Source organism: Melospiza melodia, chromosome 5 (genome assembly GCF_035770615.1).
Source record: "Melospiza melodia melodia isolate bMelMel2 chromosome 5, bMelMel2.pri, whole genome shotgun sequence".
In the NCBI taxonomy this organism is placed as follows: Eukaryota; Metazoa; Chordata; class Aves; order Passeriformes; family Passerellidae; genus Melospiza; species Melospiza melodia.
In genome coordinates this window covers 70,082,712-70,108,911 of record NC_086198.1, presented here as the reverse complement: position 1 = coordinate 70,108,911, position 26,200 = coordinate 70,082,712, and the positions used below count along the sequence as shown (strand labels likewise).

The window sequence follows — 26,200 nt, the reverse complement described above, 5'->3', positions numbered from 1 at the left end:
GTGAAAGCCTCCTTGTATGTAGTTTGAGAAATGCAGTCTTTTAAAAATAAGATGTGAAGGAATAAATAGTTGGTAGTAGCTTGTTTTTAATTATATTGTAGTACTTTACCAAAAACTGCAAGATTAGTCTTTATGGTTTTAGTCTAGACTTTAATTATCCTCAGAAAGCAACTAAATCTATACAGATAAAATACACTTCTGAAGAATTAGAGAGAAGGATCAGGGTTGCTTGATGCTCCAGTTGCATTTCCATGCCAACTTGGGTTGAGGTTAAACAGTGAAAATAGTAAAGGATTGTAGTGCTGATATTGAAAACATTACCATGTGATTTTCATCTGATCTTAGAGTATTTAAGTAATTTATGATCTTGGGTTGTTTTCATGCTTTTCAGATTGATTTTTAAATATTTTCCATTATACAAATTTAAGGTGCTCTTAGACCTTTAAGGGGCAAATAAGGGACACTGAACATAGGTGTATGCAGGTAGAACTTACACCATCTGAATATGGGTCCTTAGATGTGAAGTGATACTTTCCTATTTTAGTAACTGAAGGAGAGGAAACCTGTCTTGCACTCTTTTCACAAAGCAATTGTAACTAGAGTTTGATATTTTACAGGTTCTTTCAGAACGCTCTAATCCTGAAGTAGACAGTTTTACCAAGCCACCTCCATTTTTCCCTCCAGGAGCTCCACCTACTCACCTTCCACCACCTCCTTTCCTCCCACCCCCTCCAACTGTCAGTACTGCTCCACCTCTGATTCCCCCACCAGGTAAATATCCTGCACTATATAGGATGTGGATAATGAGAGATTTCTTGAGGTGCATTGTGCAGAATTTCAGAATTTCATGTTCTGCTCTTTTCTTAAGTGTATCTGCAAAGCAAATCCAGAAACTTTTGTTTTTACTTTCTCAGTAAGCATAATCCCAAGTAGTAAATAATTACTTAAAGACTAACTGCTGGTTCTTGCGTTCTTGAAAATGTTTGAAGTGAGAAGTTGTTTTCTGTGATTCAGTAAGTGTTAATGCCATTGAGAGGTACATGTTAACACATTATTCTACAAACTTTAGAACTAGAATTATGGCATACCATGAATTTGTGTCACAAATTGGATTCTCTGATGTCTAAGGTCAAGGCAGCAAGAGAAGTTCTAATTACCCTTTTCTCTCACAGCATGTATGAATTCCCACAGGTCTGGTAGTATTGCATTTGCTCCATATCCCTTCTTCCAGTTAGAAGTCTTGTTAGTCCCTGATGTTTTTTTTCCAGTGTTCTATGTCTGTGAATCTTAGAGGAATCAAAGCTCTTTGAGAACTCATCCCATTGTTAATCTGTTTTGAAATTTACTAATATTTACTGAACATTTATTGAAATTTGGCATATATGGAAATTTACTGGGTATTTGCACAAGTGATACAGTGACCTGTACTTCTCATTTTAAGACAGTAAGTTCAAAAGGATTTGGCGAGAAACTAAGAACTGTCAGTGAGAAATTAAAATAGATGGAGAATCTTTGTGGTGTATTTGAGTAGGAAAGTGAAGCATTTGTCTGCAGAAGAGACTGATTTAAGGTGGAGCTGCTTTCCTTGTTTTCTCCTGGTCCTTGAATTCTTTAGCTTGACTTGTTCTGAAAATCATGTGGAGCAGTTTCTTTGCTATTCTGCTTGCAGAGGAAATACTTTTAAAGTTTCTCTGTTAATATTCTTATGTGGAAGCAAAGAAGTCACATTATTTAAATGCAACTAGTATGAGCTTTTATAGGGTTTAAATCCTCATAGAAGTTGCTTCTTCAGTTGCCCTTCCTAATTTTAAAACTTAACTCATTTTGCCTGGCAAGCTCTGACTTTCCTCCATAATGGTCATACACAAAAATCACAGCACATAGAAAACTGAGAAGATTTAAAAATGAAATCATTCTCTGCCCTTTTTTTTCTTTTTTAAAATAAATATAAAAAATACGATCTCTGAAGTGAGATTATGGTAATGCTCTGGTGATTTTGTTTCCTTACTGGCAAGGGGGAAGAACAGAAAGAGGATGGATGTGACAATAATACTTGCTCTGGTTTTAACTTTCATTTAAACCTTTATGATAAAACAATATATGTAATGCATTGCAACTTTTTAGAAAGTAATTATTTTAATTGTAATTGGATTCAGAAAAGGTATTCTAAGTTGTATATTATCAAAAACCTGAGAACCCCTCTCACAGACACCCCAGATGCACTTGGTGCAGGGGTACTGGACTGTTCTTATGAAACCCCTCACCTGTTGAGATTTTAAAGGTGAAGGAAATCCACATGTGTTGCAGATCAAGCCAGCAGGTTTGGCTTTAGTCTCACGGTTTACAGGCAGGTTTATGACACAGGCTTGTTCAGAAGGTCTTCTGGAACATCCTTCAGTACTTCAAGTAGATTTGAAAATAATGATTAAGAGCTGTGGATTTAGTTTCCTCAGGCCTGTGTTTTAATTGTGCTGTTGCCAGCTCTTTATCATCAAAGCTGTTCCAAAAATAGGTTCTACCATCCCTCCTTGGTTCACTGGAGTAGGAGTAAAAAAACTACACTTACCCAATATTAAACTGGGACTACTTGCCAGAAAATTTAAGTATTCCAAATATAAAACATCCTCCAAAAGCGCCTTTGAAAAAGGATCTTGCTTTGAAGTTATGTCTCTTGTTCTGTATTCATTCACTCTTGTGATTCAAATCTTTTTTGAGGAGCAAGTGCTGGAACAATTTAGAGCACCAAATGTAGAAAATTCTCAAATAGTCCTAGGAGATGACTGACTGTGGCAAAATATGTGCTAGTTTCTGTTTGGTAGGTTTATTACTATGTTGGTGTAATTTTCATCTAAAGCAAACATGTATGCTTGTTACCAAGGCTTTAAAAGTTTGTTTATGTGCTTTGGTTTGTCTGTAGTTAAAAATGTGACATGCATTTGTGATTTAAGAAAAAAGAATTTTCTCTGAAATACTGAACTTCTGTTGCATAACTTTGCAGTGTGTGCCAGGCTTTGGTGTGACTGCTCAGGCTTGGCATCCTAAGTGTGTATTTCTAATCTTTTGATACAGAAAATTTGACCTAATTTAGCTTATGGCAAGAGAACTAAGTTGAGATATATTACATTTCTGAGGGCTAGTGCATAGTTCAGCTAATTTACAGTATGTTGTTAAACTCTGGCTGTTCATGTTTGATTCCTTGCTCCACAAGCAGAGCACGTGTGGCATTGCTTTCCTTTAGTAAAACTTGATTTTCTGTAAATACTTACCAGCCCTGAGCTAGTAGGATGGTATACAATGTTCTGAAGGCAGTTTTGAGCATGGTAGTTAAAATGGTGCACTGATGACATTTGAGTTGCTTTTGGCATGCAACTCTTGAGTATTTAGGTTTATGCTGGATGTGTCTTTATGGCAGCACAATCATGTTGTAGGGACATGACAACGTTGATACTAAGCCACATAGTTGCATTTGTACAGTGTAGTCTCTTCATTGCAAGAAATGACAAAATATTTCAATGTCTATCCTCAGAAGTAGTAATTTGCTGGTGACACTGCAGGTATATATTCATGCACTTAGAAGGCAAAGGAGTGAAGAGTTAAGAAATTATTTCTTATCCATTAAGTGAAGCTTACGATTTTTTGTCTTGTTTTGTGTTGTATTGGTGTATTAGCAAGGAAAAACGCTTATTTAGATCTTTTTTTTTAGATTTTTTGTCAATTTGGCACCTAGAATCTTTTGTCCTTTTTGATACCACCAAGTAAATTAGCTTCTGTTTTAAAATTATATAAGCATTAATCATGATTCTTTAAACGTTCTTAAAGGTTTTTGTGGGAAAGTGTGCTTATGGATTTTTTTGTGTAATACTCTAGATTCATCAGTTCATTAAAATTATTTGGACATTTGATCTCTGGATATTAGGTGAATTCAGTCTGTCTTAATTTTGTTCGAATGCTTGTTAAGTGAGATTTTTCATTTGTCTTTTAGTCTTGTGATATTTTTACTTTTAATTCTGTACAAGATAACATTCTTGTAAGTGAGGAATACATTAATTGTTTAATACAAACTTTTTCCTTTTTGTAGAGAGGAGTTAGCTGATGGATTTCCAGGCAGTTCTCTGGGTAGTGCTGAGTGCTATTTGCAGTGCTAACAATATACTGGTTTTAGGGCAGCAGTTGAAATCTTTTGTGGTGTAAGGTGGAGCTAATAAGTCACTTTGAGAGAATTTCTGGTATTTTTTTAGCTTATGTTCTTATAGCAATTATATATTATTATGTGTTATATAATATGTACATGCTTAACATTTATTTATTATATATTTTTTTCTATGTGTTAGGCTTATGAAGGATCTATTAATTAGAACAATTAACCAAAAAAGATTAATAGTAAACAGTTTGGCAACAGTTTGAGTTCGTAATCTTGACTTTCTTTCAGGAATTTTCATCAGGACTGTTTGGTCTTTTAAACGTTACATTGTCAAAAATTTTGTGGTGTTGTACCCAGTGTTCTTAACAACTGTAGTGCACATTGGAAAGCTTGCGTGCTGGTGGAGAGAAAATGGCTCATGCAGTTCAGAAATTTGGCTGTTGGAGTTCACTGATTTGCATTTTGGCTAAGAGATCTGATTTTAAATCTTCCAGATTGGACAGAAGCCTCAGTTATATTCCACCATGTGTTTAATCCTATAGGATTAATGCTGTTAGGAATTACTGTCAGAGAAATTGCCAGCAATTAGTGAACTTTGATATTGACCTCTGTTCCTCTGCTTGCATATTCCTTCATTCTGTGCTTCTGTCAAGTCAATCTGGGAGCAGTTGGCATTTCTAGACATAATAAGTACATAGGTTTAGTAAAATGTTGCTGCCATACAATAATCTTTTAACTTTAATGAGATATGTGTAAATTTTGTCATGTGGCCAGTACTATTCTGTGTGAATGTTTATCAGTTATGTCAACGCTGATGAAAGCACTTGCCAGAGTTTTCTGTTCTCTCCCTTCCCAAAGTTTTGCCATGAGCTGTTAGATTGAACATACAAACTTTTTGATGGAAGCAGAATTGTTGATAACTGGAAGTGCTTTATACCTGGTGAAGTAGTCTATTTTCTGCCAGTATTGTTTTAGCCCAGTTTATTATATAGCAGTGTAATGTGTTTAGTTCAGGGTAAAGCTAGTTCTTTGCAAAGCATGGGAAGATAAGAACCTTTGAAGTTACAAATTATTTTTACCTTGTAATCATTCCTTTCATAATCAGTAAGGTATGGTTATGTGTTGATGCAGTTTATTTTGTTAGGTCAGCTAATTTAGTTGGGAACAATTTTCTCAGCTTTTAGTTAGATTCATAACAGCTTAGCTAGATCTGAAAATCAGGTTAGAGTAATTATTGCACATGTTTCTGTTAAAGGCTACTCCTTTCTCAGATAGCTACAAGAAAATAGAGAAAAAACCCAATCTTTTTCCCTCCAAGTAGCAAATGAATGATGAACTGCAGTGTCATAGCATTGACTCAGACATCTGTATTGCTTACTGCTGCCTGAATTCTTTGTTCATGTGGACCTACTGTGTCCTGAGCCAAGCTATTGAAGGTCAGAGGCCAATTGCATTTCCTTCCATGGAATGTAAAACAAAGCAAATGTAGTCTATGGGATGTTGCTTTCCTTCTCTATATTAAGCTTTTTAGAATTATTAATTTAATTTTAACCTTGAGGCCCAGAGTCACTCTACACTGGTTTTGCCTCTAAATAAAAAAGATCTTAAAGAACAGGAATTTAAACCAAAAGCTGGATTTCACAAGGCTTGTACAAAATTTTATCAGTATTAATGTGACATCTTGACCTGAGGACACAGAAAATATGTTGTCATTCTTCTTGATCATGTATGCAGTGAAAGCTCAGTCTGGTTTCAGATCTACAGATAAGAAACTATTACTATAACTGATATTTGTTGTCTTTTTAGGTATACCAATAACAGTGCCACCACCAGGTAAATTTGCTTAGATTTTTTTTCCACGTTTGGTTAAGAGATGAAAACTTAACTGATGTGCAACTTACCAGCTTTGTTCAACTTTATAGATAAAGAGTTATGCATACTAAATTATATGTGCATATTTAGGCTCAGTTATTTTGATGCTGGGCAGAAGAGAAATTGTATGAAAATGCTGTTGACTAGTGGACCTAATCAGCCAGTTTTCTAGATGTACATTTCCTTCTTTTCTTTAAAATATTTTTTTCTCAGCTATGCAGTAAATAGTTTGGATTTTTGTTTATTAAGTGTTGTTAGAATTTGCCCATGCTTTTATATCACCGTATTTTTAAGAATGATAAAGTTTTAACTTGAAGCACTGATAATATATGTTTCATATTTTGCCTTTGTCAAGCTGAGAAGTAGTTCTTAGTCTTACAAAATAAAACGTGGAAACAATTTTTCATTGTTCTCTCTGGGATTTGTTTGCCATGGTATGCTTAGCCTAGTTCTTTTATGTGTTTATGGGTGATAGATTTTTACTTTTTCCCCTCCTTATCCAATTTATTGTTACAGGTTTTCCACCACCACCTGGCGGTCCTCCACCTTCCCTCATACCCACAATAGACAGGTGATTATCTCTTTAAAACCTTACTAAGCAATCTGTCAGTATTCTGAAATAAATGAATAATACTCTTGCGTTGCCCATTGTTTTATGGATTTATGTCTGGGAAAGGGAGACAGCTTCAGATTTTTACAGTAATTTTACGGAAATGTTACTAGTCTCACCACTCAGCATATTCTGAGTAGGTTACTTGGCCACTTGTTAGTTTAGTGATGACACAGTATCAAAATACCAAATTAGTTACAGTTTTGATTGTAAATCAATGCCAAGACCTAAGGGAATGATAAATAAAGTATTCTTTAGTAGTCTGAAGGCTTGTTTATGTGATCTGTATACTTTTCAGCTATCATATCCATTTTGTAGACGTACACAAAAAACTGAGCACAGATTTAGGCCCTCATAAACTATAAGAAATGCCAGAGTTCCACAGAATCCAAATTTGTATTTATATTCTGATCTAAGCATTCAGTTATAACAGGCCTAACCTGTTAGGCTAGGAATTTTTCAATACCATATTTAAATGCATTTATATGCACATATCTGTTCCTTTGAAGTTGAAAATTCTGTTAAAATACATGATACAGGAGGATGATGGAAAATCTCTGAGAAAATCTTTGTATGATTTAATTGAGAAAAAATCCTAACTTAATACATCATATGTGCATTTAAGTAAATTTATTACTTTGTACTGACAGTTGCTGTGGATGAGTGATGCTTGTGATTGTATATATTGTATATAATATATGTATTATATGTATGTAGCTGTTTATTGAAGGAGGTAGCTTTGTTGCTAAAGCTTAGGTTTAACATGTGTCTTTGACATGCTGAAACTGGTTTTGCACATACATTCCACAGTGGGCATTCTTCTGGCTATGATGGTCGTCCTGTTCGTGCATTTTCGTATGGCAGTGGTAAGTAAGCAAGCTTGCTGGCTTTGGAAATTTTGAGCAGTGTGATACCAAATTGTTTGATACACTTATGAGGATTTTAGCTAGACAACTAAACATGTCCTATCACTATTTCATTATGAAACCTCATTACTGACCATTGTAAATAGATACATGCTGTTGCAAATTGAACTACTATTGGTAAATACTGTTGTTTTGCTTATTAATTTATGTACTGGATATCTTTTCCTGCTGCTTTTGCAGAACTGTGATTTTGAAGCATTATATACCATAATATGGACTGCAAATCAGGGAGAATTTTTCAAGGCTTTAAAACAGGAGAACAAGTACTGTTGACATATCATCAGAATTTTAATTACTAAGAGCAATCATTCAGAAATCATGATGATGTACATCTTGTTTGAAAAACCATTTGTCCAAGACACTATAACCTTCAGCTATACTATTATAAAGTCTGTCTTTTTTTTTTTTGTCTTTTTTTTTTAATTACTGTTATTGGGGGGAAAAATCTGATGCTGGATTTGACTTCATGTTTTTTTCCATAAAAGTGATACAAGAGTGAACTAAAATGAAAGCTTCATCATGTGCCACCAAATGGGCATCTACAGAATGTATGCTGAGTTTAGAGCTGTTACCTAGCTTCTTGACTCAAAGGAGAAAATAAGAAGATAAGTAGATAGAATTATGAAATTATTTGGGTTAGAAGAAATCATCAAAGATTATCTATCTCAAGCCTCCCTGCCATGGGCAAGAATACCTTTCACTAGATGAGTTTGCTCAAAGTCCTGTCCAACCTGGCCTTGAACACTTCTTTCTAATGGTTGGGCATCCACAACTTCTCTGGGCAACCCATGCCCCACCACCATCATCATAAAGAATGTCTCTCTTATGTCCAATCTAAACTTTCCATTTCTCAGAGTAAAACCTTAGCCCTACGGGTTGTCACTACGGGCCCTGGCAAAAGGTCTCTCTCCATCTTTATTTCTTCTAAGTCCCTTTGCAGTATTGAAAAGCCACAATACGGTGTGCCTAGAGCCTTTTCTCCTCCAGGATGAACAACCTGAACAACACAGGAGAGATGTTCCAGCTCTCTGATAATTCTTCATGGCCCTCCTTTGGACCTGCTATAACATATCTTTGTTGTACTGGGGTCCCAAGAGCTGGATGCAGTGCTCCAGGTGGAATCTCATGAGAGCACACAAAGAACCACCTCCCACCAACCTACTGGCCACTCCTCCTTTTGATGCAGCCAGGATACAAGTGGCTTCCTGGGCTGCAAACTCACACTGCTGGCTCGTGTTTCATTTTTGCCCACCAGTATGCCCAGGCCCTTCTCTGCAGGATTGCTTTGAATCAGTTCATCGCCAGTTTGTACCAACATTGAGGACTGCCCTCACCCTAATGCAGGACCGTGCATGTTGACAGTCTCTGCCTCTGCCTTCAGTACTTCTGCCATCCTGCCCCATGCCTGGTGCCTTTTCTTTCAGCTGAATTCTGTTGCCTTGCTCCTTGTTCCTTTGAACCCTAGCTGGTGAGAGGAGAAACTGTAGGGGAAGTTTTGTCTGTTTCTGGGATCTGTGATGTTCGGCACAGATTAAATATTCAGCAAATCTCTTTCCCAAATGTTCTGAAGTTTTAAGCGTGCATATACAAAATGACATTTTGTAATGGCTCACAATTTCTTGAAGTTGTAGCAGTTCATGGAGTAACAAGCAGTACTTTTGACATTGTAAGGATCCTCATCAGTTACCAAATGTTTGCTTTCATGCATTGGAAGCTTGTTGTGTTTTCAGGAATTCTTGGAAAAGAATTCATAAACATCGGCTTTACACAGACTTCTTTTTTAGCAGTAATTTAATTGTGTTTTAGCAAAAAGGTAAAACCTGAGATGTACAACTAAAGCCATACAGAGTGTCATAAATAAAGCAGTCTTACTAACACATACTAATGTATGTATGTGGCATCTGTTACATAGTCTCCTGTGTAGAGTGTTTTTCACTTTGGTGTCTCTTCTGTTAGAATTTTCTATTCTGTCAAATATTGTCAGGGACATAAGAATATTTCCAAGTTTCAGGTTGACCTTTAGAGCTGATGGCATGCCTGTGTTGTTGCAGCACCAGTCCTAAAGGATGACTGTTACCTTGATCTTGCCAACATTGAATTTTAACTTCATCAACAGGATTAAAATATTGTTTTCTTTTATATGATTATGGAGACCAAGGAGCACAGTCCACTGCTATCTTCCCAGTGTGCTTCCAGTGTATCTTGTATCCCTGTTGCAGCAAAAGCTTTCATATTTGCTGCACAAAGCAATTATCTGTCTCAAAGCTGTCTGTGTCATAGGGATTTTTGAATCGGTAGAGACTCAGTGGCATTTTATCACTGTTGCTCATCACTTAGTGAGAAATGTTTTCCTAGTCACGTCATACTGTCACAGTCCCTGTAGTGCAGTGTGATCACTGGTGAGTGTTCAGCAGTGCTCTCTGTGAATCAGAACCTGGGGACATTGAAGCTCCACAGCGCAGCTGGGTGCAGATCTCACTGCAATTTACAATCACTAGGTATATTTATTTAATAGTTGCTTTGGATGATAGCAGTGAATCTCCAACCTGTTGTCTTCTTTGACAGTCTGGACATTTCCTAGCTTTGTCAAAATTGCAGGGGAGGATGTGCAAATGGAACACATTGCAAAAGGTAGCAGTCTTGATTAAGGTACTAGCCCTTCTTCTGCCTATCCACATTCCTCAGCTCATGCTTTGATGTATTTGATGTCTTGCTGTCAGTTGGGTTTCCCATTGCAGACCCTTTAGGAAGGTTACATAGTAAAGTAATAACTTATAACTTCAAGAATGTCTGTTTTGTTTTTGTGCTCTTCCACCACATCAATGTGGTTTAGTCCACTTGCACTTAAATCCTTTCACAATTCAGTGCTACGTCTGCCATCATATCTTTGGCTTTGCTTGAGCTGCCTTTGATCAGCCACTGAAGTGCCCTCTATCATATGCTTGTTTGCTTTTTCCTCAAGTAGATCTCTGGTCTGTGCTCTAAATGTTTTTTAAATCTTAGAACTTGCAAGACATTTAGCATTACAGAAACAGTTTAAGAGTCAGTATTTTTTGAGGCACAAGCAAGAAGTATTAAATAGTTTGCTTTATGCTGTGAAGCTTTAAGTTTTTTAAGTAGCTCCAAAAGTGGGCTCATGTCTCCAAAACTAGTAATTATTCAAAGCTCTCCTGTTTTAAAAATAAAATCAGAGTTAAAATCAGAGTTTTTGAAGTGTCTTCCTTCTTGTAGAAATTATTGGAATAATCCGTGTAGAAATAACAGAAGTGACAAATTTTTTCATTCAATGTAGTAAAAGCAGAACACCAGTTCATACTAGAAAGTAAGCTTCTTGTGTGTTGCGAATAATTCCTGGTGAAAATCTAGATATAAAAATGTGTAATGTGTCAAATTACTGTTTTATCTCATGGTACTGGGGAGAAACACTTCTGTCTGATGAGAGTTACTCAATATGTGATGGAGTATCCCAAAATTTATTGTAAAAGTTTGTGCTACCATTAATAATTGGTTTGTAGTATACATTTAAAATTAAGCTTAAGTTTAAACTTTAGATCAGAATACACTGACAGCCAGTGTCTCGTACGATACGTGTGTTGTTGACATAGTGGCAAGTCAAGGAAATTAGCAGTCTTTTAAGTGCAGCTGGTTTTTTTGCTATTTCTGGCTGCTTTCCTTCGACGAATTTCAGGTCTTGGCAGCATAATGAGCAGCATAATATTGTATTAGGACATATTTATCTGTTAACCCTTCATTTTGCTTTTAGACCTGAAGTTAAACAGTGTCAAGCATTTTATTAGAGGCAAAACCTTGTATAAATGCTTTTTTAAAGGAATTGTAATACTTTTAATTACAAATATATTTTAGCAATGAAGTGGTTGTTTTGTGCTACGCTGCCTGCTCTAAAGGTCTTTTGTATTCCTCCTCTGGACGCTTGGCAAACAGACGCTTGGTTAAACTTCTGCCAAAGCTTTCTGGAGCAGGCATACCCAGACATTACAGGCAAGGCAGTCTGAACTTAGCTGTCAGCAGAAGCCACTGGTTTTATAACCCAACAGTATTAAATACAGCACCAGTAACACACTTTGCATTGTTCAGTAGATATTTATGTTAATTGTACTGTTAATCTTTTTGTGACACCATGAAGTCAAGTAAATATTGTTCTCGTGTTATAGATGATGAAGTGGAGCTCAAAACAAACGATTTATTGAAAGTTAGGAAAGCTAGCAAGGCAGATAAGCAGAAAGGGAGAAGTCCTCAGTACTGTAAGTCCGCTAGAGAGTGCTGTTTCCAGCTAAATACTCAGCCCTTGTTTTTCCTTTACAGGGTGCGTTCACGGGACTTCTGGCGAGGGAGGGCAGGACAGAACAATTGGGGCATTAAATACAGCAGTTCTGTATTATACTGAAGTTGGCAAAAAGCAGTGGAGAAGCATTCCTTCTCCCCATTGCTAGCTATCTAAAAAAGGTTGGGAGACAGTGTTAAGACTTCCTTCTTAACATCTTAACATGTCACTTCTAGATTAAGGCTATGCTTGATTTTCTTAAACTGTTACATTTTAGTGGTATTAGTGTTTGTGCTGAGTATTCATAAATGTTATCTTACAGAGCACAAGTGGGAGCATTATTTCTTCTCCCCAGAGTGAATTTATTTCTTAAGCTCCTTTTACATCCGTAATCAGAAAAGTATGACAAAGCATAGTATAGAATATAAATTACTGAACGACAACTTCATAGCTAACATTATATTTTAAATACAATGATTTTAAAGTACAAGAGATAAAAATAATAGCATTTAACTACAAGGCTGGAAGTGTCCTTTTTCTGAACTATATTTTCAGAGCACTTGAGTTTCAAAGGCAGTTTTGTTTTCCAATTGTTTTTGTTTTGTTGTTCCCCAAAAATAAAGCCATTTGACCACTTAGAATCAGATTCTTTGAGCAAGTATTTGCACAATTTTTTTTCCCCAAAAGTGTTTAGACAGTCTTTGGGGTATGGCTTTGTACATCCTCATAAGAAGTCTTTAAATGAGTGCCAGAGCTTTTGTAATAATCATGGAAAAAATGCAGTGTTTGCTTAGCATTAAGTGAAAGGGGAAGATTAAAAAATATAATTGGAGGAAACTGACAAATGCATTTTCTTGCATTAGTTTCCATATGATATTTGATTTACTCTTTCTAATAACTACATCTCTTTCTTTAGTCACTTTTCCACACCCTGCCGGTTCTGCACCCTCGTGGTCCAGTCTTCTGGACACCAGCAAACAGTGGGATTACTATGCACGAAGAGAGAAAGATAGGGAACGTGAGAGAGAGAGATCCCGAGATCGGGATCGCGACCGGGACCGGGACCGAGACAGAGATCGGGACCGTACCAGAGACAGGGAGAGGGACCGAGATCACAGTCCGTCTTCAAGTGCGTTCAACAGGTCAGTGCAGTGTCCTCAACGTGCTGGAACTCCGCTCAAAGCCCTTGTCTCTGTTAAACAGGGTACTTCAACATTCAACTTCAGTGTTCTGCTGCATGCTCCAAAGAGCTGGGTGGTGTGGCTTCCTCACCTTTGCCCTTTTGGAAACTGTAATTCTAAATTTCCACATGTAAAACAGAAGCAGGAAAAAGAGGACAGTATACATCCAAATTGGTCATAGTGCTTTACAGGTTAAAGGTGATTTAAGTCTTGAGAATATCTGAAATATTAATCTCTTTTTGACATCAGTAGGTTTAGAAAAAATCTACAGAAAAATCTACAGAAGTACTAAATGAATTTTCGTTGCGAGTTTGGTACTAAGAGCAATGTGTTGCAACATTTGACCTTAATTAATGGTAATAAATACTGCTAAAATGATTAATATGATTGTTAAAAATGGCTGGATAATAATCTCTCCTTATTTAAAACTATTATTTCAAGGTCAAGAACTTTAATTTGATTTAGATTATGAAAATCACGTCAGATAAATTTATTCAGCTTTCTAATTGCTTTTTAAAAAAAGCTGCAACTGTTCTGTGGTTCATGTGCTCAGGCACAAAGCATTTAATGTTGAGCTCACTATGGCTCCATAGAACAGAGGTCTATTGGTTAGCCAGATTTTTCTAAATTTCCTCTGCTTGTTATCTGCTAAGCTTTTTGGGGTAAATGTCTGACGCTTTTTTCACAGTGTTCATTGTTAAGTTTAAATTTTTGCAGAATATATATGTTAGCTATTAGGCAGATTGTTTTTACTAATGGTTTTAAGCCAAAGGGAGAGCACTGAGAGTCAGCATTTCTGCGGTTGAGAGATGACATTTTTGCATGATGACTGTCAGCTGAAGACCCAAACTGGGTGCAAGCTGGGGGATTTTCCGTGTATGCTGGTGTGGTGATGTCCTCTCCTGTGGGCATGTGCTTCGTTCCAGGGTCAGTTTCTGAGGGCTGAAGACCTATCTAAACATCTGTTTCTCAGACAGCTTGATTGAAGGCCAGAAAGAGCCCTGGTCATTCAAGGGTGCTTGAAATGAACCTTAATAGCTTCCAGGCCTCAAGAAATCTCTGTGCTGCTGCCAGAGTTATCTGTAAAGGAGGGGGAAGAGCAGGCCTCGAACTTTTTTATGTGACTAAATTATCCACCATCTGTAGCAAAGCTGTTGCCACATGGCTGTATAAGAAAATGGGAGGCCCTTAACTGGGATAAGTTGGTTTGGGAATCACAGAAGTGGTGTGAGAGGCTTAAGAAAGAACATGCAGATATAATATTTCTTAAGAAGGTTTATTTTCAATTCTGTGCACTTAGGAAAATAAAATGAATGGAACTGTGAGGAAGAGAATGTGAACTATTTTAAAGACTGCACAGATTTATATCTTTTATTTATATTGCCTTTGTTTAAACTTTGATCAAGTGGTATTTTGGTGAAGTTTGTAGTAAGCATCAGGTTTATCATTTTACTGCTCAGAAATTACGGCTTTCAATGCTTTTAGCAGTTATTTTCCAGATGAATAGTGTGTGGTTTTGTTACAACATTTCTTAAAATTATCGGAAAACAGGATTATTTTTATTCTATTATAACCAAAATGAGGTTTAAAAATGAACTTTCAGCTGTCTTTATATTCTGTTCTGCTTTTACCCTGCTATCCTCAAAAAAAAAAGTGTGCATTTTTACAATGCATCTCACTCTGCCCCCTTGAGAAGATGCCATTATTTTTGGACTGTTTCCCTCCTGCAAAGGTTGGGACTTTGTTTGTTTGGGTTTTTTGTTTTGTTTTTATTTTGGTAGTTTCAAGTCAATTAGTTACCACTAAAAATGTAGACATTGGAATTTGATTGATCTGTTACTGTATCGTGGTTCTTCCTCAGCAATTTGAAAAATTAAAAAAAAAAAAAACCAGAAAAACCCCAGCAACTGTGTTTCTAAAGTCCTGGAACTTAATAATCTCATGGAGAAGAGCAGATGAGGGTCTGCCTGGCTGGATTGCAGCTTTACAGGATTTGGTGTCCTGGTGGTCAACAAACTGAACAAGACTCCACGAACAGTGTGCAATAAAGGTCAAAAGCATTGAGCAGTATTAGAGTGTTCCTGAAAGCTCCCAATGCACTGGTCTTGGCAAACTGAATTTTTGCTTTACTTAGAGAAGTTGTTTATTTTCATCAGACACACTTACAAACTGTCATGGTTCTTTAGTAGTTTGCCAAAATAAGGTTTAAAAGGGAGTGTCAGTAATATTTTTAACCTTTTCTAGAGTGTTTTAAAATAACTGGGTAATGGAACAAATGCAGAGTGTGAGTTACCATTAAGGGCTTTGGATCTCTTTGAAACCAGGCTGTAAGTCTACAAGTAGCAATCCTATTTCTCATGGGAAGCTTATCAGAAGTTAGTGGTAGGCATTCAGATTTTAACTTTTTAATTAGATACTGATCATCGAAATATTAGTTTTGTGAAGCAATATGAGATATGGGAGGAAGCTGCAGTTGCACAGAGAGGCTGGGGAGTCTCCATCCATGGAGATAGCCTGAAGCTGTCTGGACATGGTACTGGTCAGCTGGTCCTCATGGACCTGCTTTAGCTGGGGTTTGGTCCTGATGACCTCCCCTCATGCCTTCCAACTTCAGGTTTTGTGCCATTTGAGCACAAATGTGCTTTTCACAATTCGATCCGATTACTCTCTGATCTGAGGTTACAAATGCAGTATAAAGTCAATGAAGTTGTATTACTCAGTGGCAAATCATAATTTTGAGTTCAGTAGTTGTAGCTGTAGTTTTCCTTGTTTTGATGTGTGACTATTTTTCATGTCCCTCAAAAAAGCAGAATTTTCTATTGAGTGGCTAGTGTTTCTCTACAGTGTCTTAAATTACTAATTTCTGACATTTGCTTAATGGTGTAATCATACAAGTTTTCATAAAAAAGACTAGTGCTGTTGCTTCAGGTGTTCCCCCTTCTCACTGAGTTTTCATGCATAGCTGTAATGTATTAATACATTAATGTAATGTCCTCACTTGGGAAATGGCCAGGGGATCCAAGTTATGGCAGATAAAATGGGGTAGATCTCAGTTCTCACTGCTCCAGGACACAAGAAATCTCTGTAGGCTTGAGCTGTTCTCTCTGTGTGATCTGTCTGATCCCTTCTGCTGCTGCAGGGACCTCAGGAAGATAATTTCTTTCATGGTCAATGTTGGCAGAGACAGAAACACTTGCCTGTCGTTAGGTCAACGGTATCTAAATTGTTACTGATTTTACTGCTTTAGAAAGACTGGTTACATTGTGCCTTTCTTTAGGACTTGGTGGGGATCTCCCAAACTATGGTTAGAGAAGACTTCATGTGATCATGTGATGTATAAATAATTACACTGAGGTTATTTGTATTGAAGTTACACTCTTAAATGATGCTGGGTAAGATTTTCTTATAGAAATGATGAAATGATCATGCCTTTTTAAGCTATGCTAATGTGCCATTTGAGTTGTGTTGGCTAACAATGGACTTTGGAGTTTTCTTGGTTTTTTGTTTTTTTTTTTAGATTTCAATAAACTCTTAGAACTGTCCTTTTCATCAAGTCAGAATATGAAAATATGTTTTTAAGTAAAGCCTTTGAATTCTTGTCTAACCTGTAATATTTCGGGGTTTTTACCAACATTGTGGCAGGGCAGCATTTCATGGCAATCCTAGAGAGAACTAGAGACAGCACTAGTGAAAAATTAATTTCAAAAGCAACCCAAACATTTAGTATACTTTACTCTTTGTGCTTAGTGTTTCCTTTTCTTGAAGTGAGTGTAAGGAAGTAGATAACTGTACCAAAATCTAATTTTAATTTACCCAAATTGTATAATAGTCCAAAAGTGTGCTGATAAGTGTTGAATGTTTCAAACACTGATCCAAAAAAATTACTGAAGTTAATGTAGGATTGTATTTCCTTCACAGTTAGATACAGGTTCAAGCTAACAGCTTGATAACTCCTGTATAAACTTAGTGGGGCACTGTTGTATTCTTTTTTTCTTTCATTTTTAATGAAAAATTTCCTTTCAAAACTGCATTAACTGCACAAGTCTAGTGTATAACATGAAGAACTTTATTGTCCTTTAAGCACTGAACTCATGTAGACACAGCCAGAAGCAATATTAAGATTTTCCAATATAAAGATTTTTTCTTGATTTAGCTTGTTATTGTTATACTCCTTGGTCTTACTGTCCTGAAAATCTCTTCTTTCTGAATCAGTGATGAAGAACGCTACAGATACAGAGACTATGCAGAGAGGGGCTACGACCGCCATAGGACAAGCAGAGAGAAAGAAGACAGACACAGAGACAGGAGGCACAGAGAGAAAGAAGAGACTCGACACAAGTCATCTCGAAGGTTTGATTTCTCTTTTTTTAGTAGGATATGAAAGACTTGCCCAGTTTAAAAAAAAAAAAGGAAAAAAAAAAGAAGTAAACTTCTAAAAGAACCCCAAACAAACAGGAGTTTTGTGGAAAGACTGTAAACACTTGAATGTGCTACTTGGAACAAGTCTGCCGTGTGAAACATGGACAGACAAGAAGCAATACTGACCCTGGGTAACCTCGTATTGAGTGACAGTCAGTGTGTGAACAGAAAGTAGGACACTGGGGAAAGAAGGGTAAAAATGGTGAGTCAGAAGGGGGTGGAATGAAGCTGACATTCAGCAGCATGAACAGAACAACTCAATAGTCATTCTCAGTAAGTAAATTAATCCTCGCAGTCACTTGAGAGAAATTGTTCTACCTGACCCATTTTAAGTTAAAAATAAAAGTTAAGTCCAGAAAATGGGGTCAACAAGAATGTCAAATTATTAAGGAATGCCAATAGGTGCATGATGTTGTTAAAAGTCTTGCTATTGGAATATGGGTTACAAATGGGAAAAATAATTCTATTTTTCCCCCAAAAAGTACAGGATGGATAGATGTATGTTCCATTCCAGGAAAAATTCAGTTCTGCACTGACATCCAAAAACTCTGAGTTAGGAGCATATGCCAGTTTTCAAATATGAATGCAGAAGCTGGTTTTTTTGGTACTTTGTAATGAAATAGGGCCTGAAGTGTCAAGTGTTTGAGGCATGTTTTCTCTCTATTTAGTAACAGCCGACGTCGTCACGACAGTGAAGAAGGGGATAGCCACAGAAGGCACAAACACAAGAAGTCCAAAAGAAGCAAAGAAGGAAAAGAAGCCAGTGGTGAACCTGCTCCTGAACAGGAAAACACTGAAGCTGCCCCTGTGGAATAGGCTTGTGTGATTTTTTTTGCCTACTTGCATATATATTAGTGCCAGAAATAGATTACTATAAATCTTGTTATTTTTCTGGGAATTATAATAATTTGCTCTTAATCTTGTTCTGTTAGTTTGAAATCAAAGGTTACTTTGGTTTTTTTTTGAAAATAAAAGAACGAATTTTTCATGTTAAGATTCTTGGACTGACTTTGTCTTTTAAGAAACAGTAACAGTGAGAAAACATCTTACATCTAGAGGCTTATGCTCTTACAATATAAGTAGGGCTTAAATTCTTTGTATTAAATTGTCTCCTTTTTTCATAAGCCAACAGGAAGGTCATTTTTTTACTGACTTTAGAAACAGTGTGCATTCATTTTAATATATACCCAACATCTGGAACAGTGTGGATTTAGCATAGCTTTTGGAGACTTATTTGGAAAGGTCATCCTTTACTACAGGGACACACAGGAACTGCAGGCTCTTCAAAAGCCTTGTAATAACGTGAAGCAAAAAATAAAACCCAGGGAAAGTGGGAAAGGTGCCGATTGTTCTCAGTTGAATGGAACACTGAGCATGGTGATGATACACGTGGTAATTATGTCTGGTTTGTGTGGGTGCATAAGGATGAATTAAGCTGGATAATCGTCCCTGCTGCCTTTCAGTGGCTTAAGAGAGAGTTCATTTTAGTCTTTGTTCTAGGGGAACAGCTGCCCTTAACATGATAAAGATTAACAAACGTATCCTCTTCCCAGTGTAGGCTTGTGAGATAAAAACAAGGCTGTGGAACATGAGTAATTTGCAGAGAAAGACAAAGGACTATTGTAAAAGACATATAGGACCCTCATCACTTTCAGATTTACTTCATGCAGAACAGTATCAAGTGTGATTGATAAGGCAGTCCCACAAAAATTTTACTGCTATTCAAAAGACTTACTTGATGGCATTAGCAGGCTGCAGTGTATTTCCTTAAAAGTAATAGTCTATATAAAAATCCCAGATTTAATAGAATTAATCAGAACAAACCAGGGAAACGAGGTAATTTGGTTTTGGATGAAAATAATGTCTGTACAAGTACACAGTTACAATTATTTTTAATTATTTTAGAAATTTCATTCACAGTTTTACAGACTAACAAACAGTACTTGAAAGTCTTGAAAATACCAGCTTCATGCTGACCATGAAAAGGTACACATAATCAAAGTGCTATTAATGTGTTGGATAAAAACCTTCACCTGATTATTGCAACTAGAAAAATTGCAAGAAATATTTCCATTAGTTATTCAAGGTTTTCTTTTTGTAAATCAAAATAAAGTGGGTGAGCAGAAGCTGCTGCTCCTTAAATTCCATTATTATTATTATAATGCATTAAATAGATATATAGGTATGTATAAAAAACAACAAAACCCCTTAAGAACACAGGGAAGGAAGGACTTTAGTCTGTAGCTTGGATCACTCTGAAGTGATTTTCTGACAGGTGTCACTGCTTTGCCTTTCTTGACATGCAGGTTGAAATTTCACAAACCTTTTCTTTATAAATACATACTTTACTCCCCAAAAAAGCAAAGACTGGTGTTCCTTTTTTTTTAAATGTTTTCCCCATGTTAAGATACTTGTCACACTCTCCATGAAGACTTGTTTTATAAAAATGTGCCAGGCCAGGACACAATTGTGAGAGTAATTTTTCCTTTTAGTTCTTTGAGCATCCTTGCCAAGCAGGCATGCATCATTCCTGATGTGTTCCTGCCATTGACAGCAAGGAGGATGTCACCGCATCTGAAAAAATAAATGCAAGACAACAATTAATTCTTAAATGTTTTCAAATGCCAAAGCACATCTTCAAGCTGGGGGAAGAGGTAGAAATTAGTATTATGGCTCCTTCTCTAGCTAACTGCTAGTCATGAACTGCTGTTCATGACTAAGGGGATAAAGCAGGTGAAAATATTTCACTTGTTTGGGTTTCTTACAAATTTATAATTAATTCAACATATTTGAAAGAAAACATGATATAGTTCTTCTCACACTCATTCTGGTAATTCATCATCACAGAATCATAAAAGGGCTTCAGTTGAAGGGAATTCAAAGATAATCCAGTTCCAATCCTTGCTCTGGCCAGGGGCACCTTCTACTAGACCAGGTTGCTCAAAGGCCCAGCCAGCCTGTCACTGAATCAGGAGGAGGCATCCACAACTCTGGGCAACCTGTTCCAGTGCCTCACCACCCTCACATTAAATAATTTCTTTTTAATATCTGGTCTAAAAGTACTGTATTTCAGTTTAAAGCCATTGTCCCTTGTCCTAGCACTGCATACCCTTGTAAAAAGTCCCTTTCCAGCTTTCTTGTAGGCCCTCTTTAGGTACTAGAATGATCTGTGTTCTGAACAACTGTACCTTTTAAGCCTTGTTAATTGATGTAAGTTTGTGCCACGATTGTGCATTTACTCTCTTCAAGTGTATTGGTGTTTGCAGGGAAGGTGTTTGGTTGGGGTGTTTAGAACTGGAGATGTGGGAAATGTCTGTGCTGGCATGCTTTGTACCACCCCAGAGATCAAACTGACTCTTCTTTTAACTTACATACTAGTAGATTGCTAGACATCTGAAAGCATTCTGCTATGAAAGCAGATCTGTTAAACTTCAGGATACTTGTGTCCTGTTTCCTTATCTCCCAGAGTTACTTCTGTATCAGTGAGTCCTTCCCCCGTCCCTGCCACTGCCTTAATGAAAACATGTTTTTTAAAACTCCCACAGGTTAACCAGAAGAACTTACATAAATGCTACTTTTTTTAGATATTAGTCATTACCTAATTCTGCCATCATTATATGCTGGTGTTCCCCCAACAATGGATTTGATAAAGAATGGTTTGTTCCCAGTATGTTCTTCATAACCTCCTACGATGCTGAAGCCAAGACTTCCAGATGTATTTCTTCGTAATACAATTTCTTTGCAGCTGTACAAATATCTGAAATAAACCAGTTTAATTAAATGTTTATAGTTAACTTGAGATTCTGATGAACCACTAATAATGAATCTGCCTTTTCATGGACCCATACACTGTTCTTAAGAGTTAAAGTAGTGCCATATTTCCACTGTATTAAGCACCTACACTTCTGTTCCTGTAGTACTGCTTTCCTGTTACAACCAGATAAGCAGTTATCCCAAAAGTAAAATTAGTCTTGGTCTTAAGTATTAAATTAGTTTTTTTTATAGGGTAGGAATCTATGCAAATGCTCTGGTTGCTGTGATGGAGAAAAGCACTTAAGCCTGGATTTAATGTTTGTAAATCAGCAATTCAAAAAGCTGTATTTCTTCTACCTTGTACACCCCAATGACTTGTTTATCTTCCAGATATGAGCCCGTATGTGATTAATTAGGTCAAAGTGCTCAGACACTTAATACTGTGGTGCATGTCAAAGTGAAATAATTTTAAGACCAATGGAATGAACTACAAAAATAACAGATTACACGAAGACAGGTATTGGTGGAATTAGGGATCCTGAGTTTTTCTTGTTGAGTAATCTGAGAAGTCAAAGCATAGAAGATGAGAGAAACTTAACTATGTGAATCAGTGCTTTGGAGTTCTGAGTCTGCTCTCAAGAAGATAGCTTGTCTTTACTGTAATGATTAACACAAGATTTTGTTGTAAGAGAACTGAAATCTGCTTCTCCCTCCATTTGTCTTTTGAACGTATTTTATGATACTGTATGTTATGTTCATCAAAGCTGAGGTTCCAAAAGTAGGAATAGGGGAAAACTAAGAATAGTGTTATTAGACTCTTAAATGTTCCCTAATGCTCTGAGTACATTAATTTGCTTCCTTTTTTTTAACCAAATTAATTCCATTTGTTAGAGAATGACTGATAAAACTTTCTGTCCATAGTACTTTACCATCTTATCATTAGTGGTGTCCCCAGGAATGATTGAAATTTCCGAATGTCTAAAAATATATTTGCTACTCCAAATCTTAAAATATAGGCTGACCTACAGCAGGCAACTGTTACAAGCTCTATTCAGGGATATTTTACGTTTCTAAGAAGCACCTGACACTTCTATAGGAAGATACATAGCCTTTATCTTAAGGACTGATATGCCTAGTGTTTTAAAAATTGTGTTTTAAATAGTGGCATTTGCTGTCTTTCACAGCATAATACTAGATTAGTCCCCCAGGGCCTACAAATATTCACCTGCTGCCAGGATGGTAGGTATGCAATATTTGCACAAGAATTCACTGGTCGCTAATGTGAGAAACAGGTGACACTTGCTTCTTCCTGAGCAGCCAGGCATTATTACTTTACCATCTGTGGACTTCTTCAATGTGCAAAATCACTTAAACCCTCTATGTTTAATGGTACTTATCAAGGTCATGACCAAGCAGTGCCAGGATTCAGCCATTAGTGCTATAATTCAGTGTTGATTTTGGGGCAGAGGTCTCTGCTGCCCAGGGCTACACTCACTAAACTGCAGCTGGTCTAAGGAGAACCATCTCCTTGGAAGACAGCAGCTCATAGTCTTCAGCCTTTACCGCTAAATACTCCAGAAGATGAGGATAAGGAGTAATTTATGTGTGAACCTGCCTCAGATTCAAGATTTGGGGATATATAATATCTAGCCACAGGGTGCTATCCTGGGCAATACTACAACAAAGCATCGGTTACTGATGCATGAGGAATTTAACAGTGCCTGTTTTCAAGCAGTTAAATGTACAATTCCTGGCTGATTTTCATAAAGCACAAGTAGCCTTATGCTCTAGGAATGAAAACCAGCCCAGTTACAGGAGGATTTCAGCACCAACAGCTATGAAAAGGGTAACTCCCTCCTCCCTTCCCATTACAGTACACAAATGGCAGCCAAGTAAGTAATATTTGAGAATTGTTTCCACCAGTGTCCTACAGGCCAGATTGAGTTACTTTGGAGGTGTTTCTGTCCTAATTTCATGTTTTACATCTTGTTGTACCCCAGGTTTGCAGAATGACTTTGGCCACCTTGTCTCTTTCTCATCTCACTTTACAGATGAAGAAAAGCACTTGTGTGAAGTACTAATGTTTGTAAATGCTATGACAAGATGATCTAAAAAGTATTCTGAGTACTAGCTGAGGGAAGGAAATGTGAGGAGAGCAAAGAAAGGAGAGCAGGAAAACAAGCAAGGGTAGAAGCAGCACCATGGAGCTGGGGAAATGCTCTTCGCCAGCTGTTCCCTGTTATTTCCTTTGTGCATGCTTCACAACAACAAGTCCCTCTACCAATAAAGGAGTTCTGTCTTCCTAAACAACAAACAATTAAATTAGCTACCCTGAAATAAGTCTTGGGGCGAGAATGCTTAAGGTCCTGCATCACTGTTTCCTCCCGCCGCCCTGCCCGCAGCCCCTCCGCTTGCGTGCAGGCCAAGTTTTGACAGATGTCAGATGCACATGTGCACGTATTTTATAACCACCACATATTGGATCGTACTACAGAAAGAACAGAGGAGCTGTTTATGTATTATTAAGCCATACAAAAGTGGGAGAACCCAATTCTAAGAACTCACAAGAAAAGGACAAACTAAGTGAGATCCATAAATGTTAAATTAGCAAGATGGCTTTTCCAAGTCTTTGAGTTTTGGTGCAAGGGATCAGATAACTTGTTTGATTCTGCTGATATCAACTTCATCCAGAAAAATTATATCATTCCCTAATTCTCAATATTTGTCTCTTGACTCTACCCATCTCTGTAATATGCATGCAGTCCCTGGGAAATGAAGAGTTCTGTTCTAGTATTGAAAATCAGGCATTTACAGTTATCTACTTTGAATCTTGTAACTATTATTAATACTAGCCTGTTTTCTACTTCATTGGACATGGGCAGAAGTTTGTAGGCATGCTCTAGTGTTTAGTTCAACTCAGCACATTTTATGGTACCATTCATGGGATTTTCCTCAAAATTCCCTGGATTTGGACAAAGAAGGAAAGACTCTCCCACCCCCCCAGTTTCTTAAGCCTGAACATCCCACTCGAAATTGTGAGGTCAATCTGCCTCTGAACACCCCACCTTGCTTGCTTGCTGAACAAATACACACACTGCACTGCCATGGCTTGTCTTGAGCCATATCTTTCCCTTCTCAAAATAATTTAAATAATCTACTATCCAGCTACCTCTTTTTTAAATCATGCCTGTTCCTGACCTACCAGTTTTACTTCCTTTTCTATTTGCTCAATTTGTCTTATGTAGGGTTGCCCCTTCTGGCCCATCTTCCCAAGTACTTTGCATGATCCTGCATAATAATGATTTTGACATTTCTACTTTTCCATTAGCTGTACCAAACATTCTTAGACTCACACATCTTGGAACAGTCCTTCTAGTAAATTGTTTTAATTAAAGTAGGTGATTCTTCAACATTTTACCCCATAACTGCACTTCAGGCACTTTTTTCAAGGTGGACCTATCAGACATCTATTTAGACAGAGCATAATTTTCTCTAACAGCCTGGAAAATGTCATGAGACTGCTGACAACATCTTGGGACCTAGTGAGATGTGATCCTTGCCAAAAGCAAACTGAAAGCCAGAGAAAGGTTAAATGCTCAACCTGGAGAAAAATGAGTTAACATGATACACATCCTCATAAGAGAACTTGTGGAAGGACTTTCAGACATCTGATGTGGGCCCTGGAGAATCAGAACAGTAAGTGAGTGAGCACAATTATGCAGGGGAAGACTGAAGGGCCTGCTAATACCTAGTGAGCAATCCCAAACCTGATCCTCTTGTGTCCCTACTCAGCCAATCAGCTGCCAATAAGAAAACAGAGCACCTTTGTTACTGTCACATCTAATGTGCATTGGTCCCTGTCCCAGGCGCTAGTCTGATGTTCAGAGCAGCGTCCCCACTCAGCATACCAATGTCCCCATGTCTCTTTGAAGGAGAAGGGCCATGCTGGGCTCTGTGCACGGCCTCACAGCTGGGGATGGAGTTACAATGAGCTCTTGTCTTCAGCCTTGCTGACACTGGGGCTGATTTCCCTTCAGACGAAAAGAGTTGGAATGCCTTCACACATGCGGCCTTCAGAGGAGGAAGGCTAAAGTGAGCTCAGAAACTGTTTCTAAAACAGGAAAACCCATTTTATTGCCAAACTGCGAAGTGGAACTTACTGATGTGAACTCTGAGTGCAAGCCTGCAGTACTGTGGAGCTATGTCCTTCGTGTCCTCTACCATGCTGAGGTACTGGGAACTTCAGGCAGCTGTGAGTAGAAGATGATGACCAGGCAGCTCAGGTTTTCTACACAGCCCAGTGAAGGTGGCATAGGCAGGGTGTGATTGTTTCAGTCCATCTAGCAATGGATGGTGATAGGAGGCAAGACTCAGCACTGCAGATTGCAGCATCTATAAGGCCTCTGGTCTGTTGCTGTCTCTTCACTGAGAGCATTACCCGTGCTCTAGTACCTTCACCGTGGTGCTGCTCAAGCTCAGGAGAGTAGAAGTTAGCAGGAATGAGGATCTCCTTGGGCCTGCCTGTCCTCAGACACTGAGTGAGGAGAATTTACCATTGCCTGGGGTATCCATTTACTGCATTTTCTTTTTACTGCTTTTCTTTCACAGGTATAAAGATGTAGTCCTCCCCAGTGGAGGAGGAACATTGTGCCTGTGGGTTACAGACACACAGCCTGCCTCCTGCTCTTGCAATGCTTCAGCACATGTTATACAGTCATTAGCATCAGACCAAGCCTCAAAAAACATCTGGCCCTCACAGCAGACCTTGCTGCAAGGTGAATGAGGTCAAAATGGCTCCAGCTAGAAAGAGGGAAACCTGTTATGCAAGAGTAGGAAATGAAGAGGAGTCCTGAAACTGTGCCTAGAGAAAAGCCCACCTGTTCTGCAGACCATCTTTTCCTGCCCTCCTGTAAAAGAGAGACACTGAACTGCTGCCAGAGTTAGGAGTATAGTCAAGAAGAACTTATAGGATAAATCCTTAATTCCTTAAAACTAAGTGTCAGTTTCAAGTCTGTG

The 26,200-nt window shown here is 37.6% G+C and overlaps 2 protein-coding genes across 14 annotated transcripts in view; one reads left to right on the top strand and one right to left on the bottom strand.

The window, feature by feature from the left end:
• FIP1L1 (factor interacting with PAPOLA and CPSF1) overlaps positions 1-18,425 on the top strand; it is a 36,956-nt gene extending 18,531 nt beyond the window's left edge. For both annotated transcript variants that reach the window (XM_063157281.1, XM_063157280.1), the window contains 7 exons: positions 618-771; positions 5,948-5,974; positions 6,530-6,584; positions 7,434-7,489; positions 12,748-12,973; positions 17,225-17,362; positions 18,100-18,425. In XM_063157281.1, the coding sequence (XP_063013351.1) occupies positions 618-771; positions 5,948-5,974; positions 6,530-6,584; positions 7,434-7,489; positions 12,748-12,973; positions 17,225-17,362; positions 18,100-18,247 (804 nt within the window). In that variant the 3' untranslated portion in view covers positions 18,248-18,425. The remainder of the gene's footprint in view (positions 1-617; positions 772-5,947; positions 5,975-6,529; positions 6,585-7,433; positions 7,490-12,747; positions 12,974-17,224; positions 17,363-18,099) is intronic.
• An 881-nt stretch (positions 18,426-19,306) lies between these two features.
• Positions 19,307-26,200, bottom strand: part of LNX1 (ligand of numb-protein X 1) — a 119,829-nt gene continuing 112,935 nt past the window's right edge. For all 12 annotated transcript variants that reach the window (XM_063157267.1, XM_063157275.1, XM_063157276.1 and 9 more), the window contains 2 exons: positions 21,030-21,188; positions 19,307-20,005 (listed from right to left, as the gene is read on the bottom strand). In XM_063157267.1, the coding sequence (XP_063013337.1) occupies positions 19,870-20,005; positions 21,030-21,188 (295 nt within the window). In that variant the 3' untranslated portion in view covers positions 19,307-19,869. The remainder of the gene's footprint in view (positions 20,006-21,029; positions 21,189-26,200) is intronic.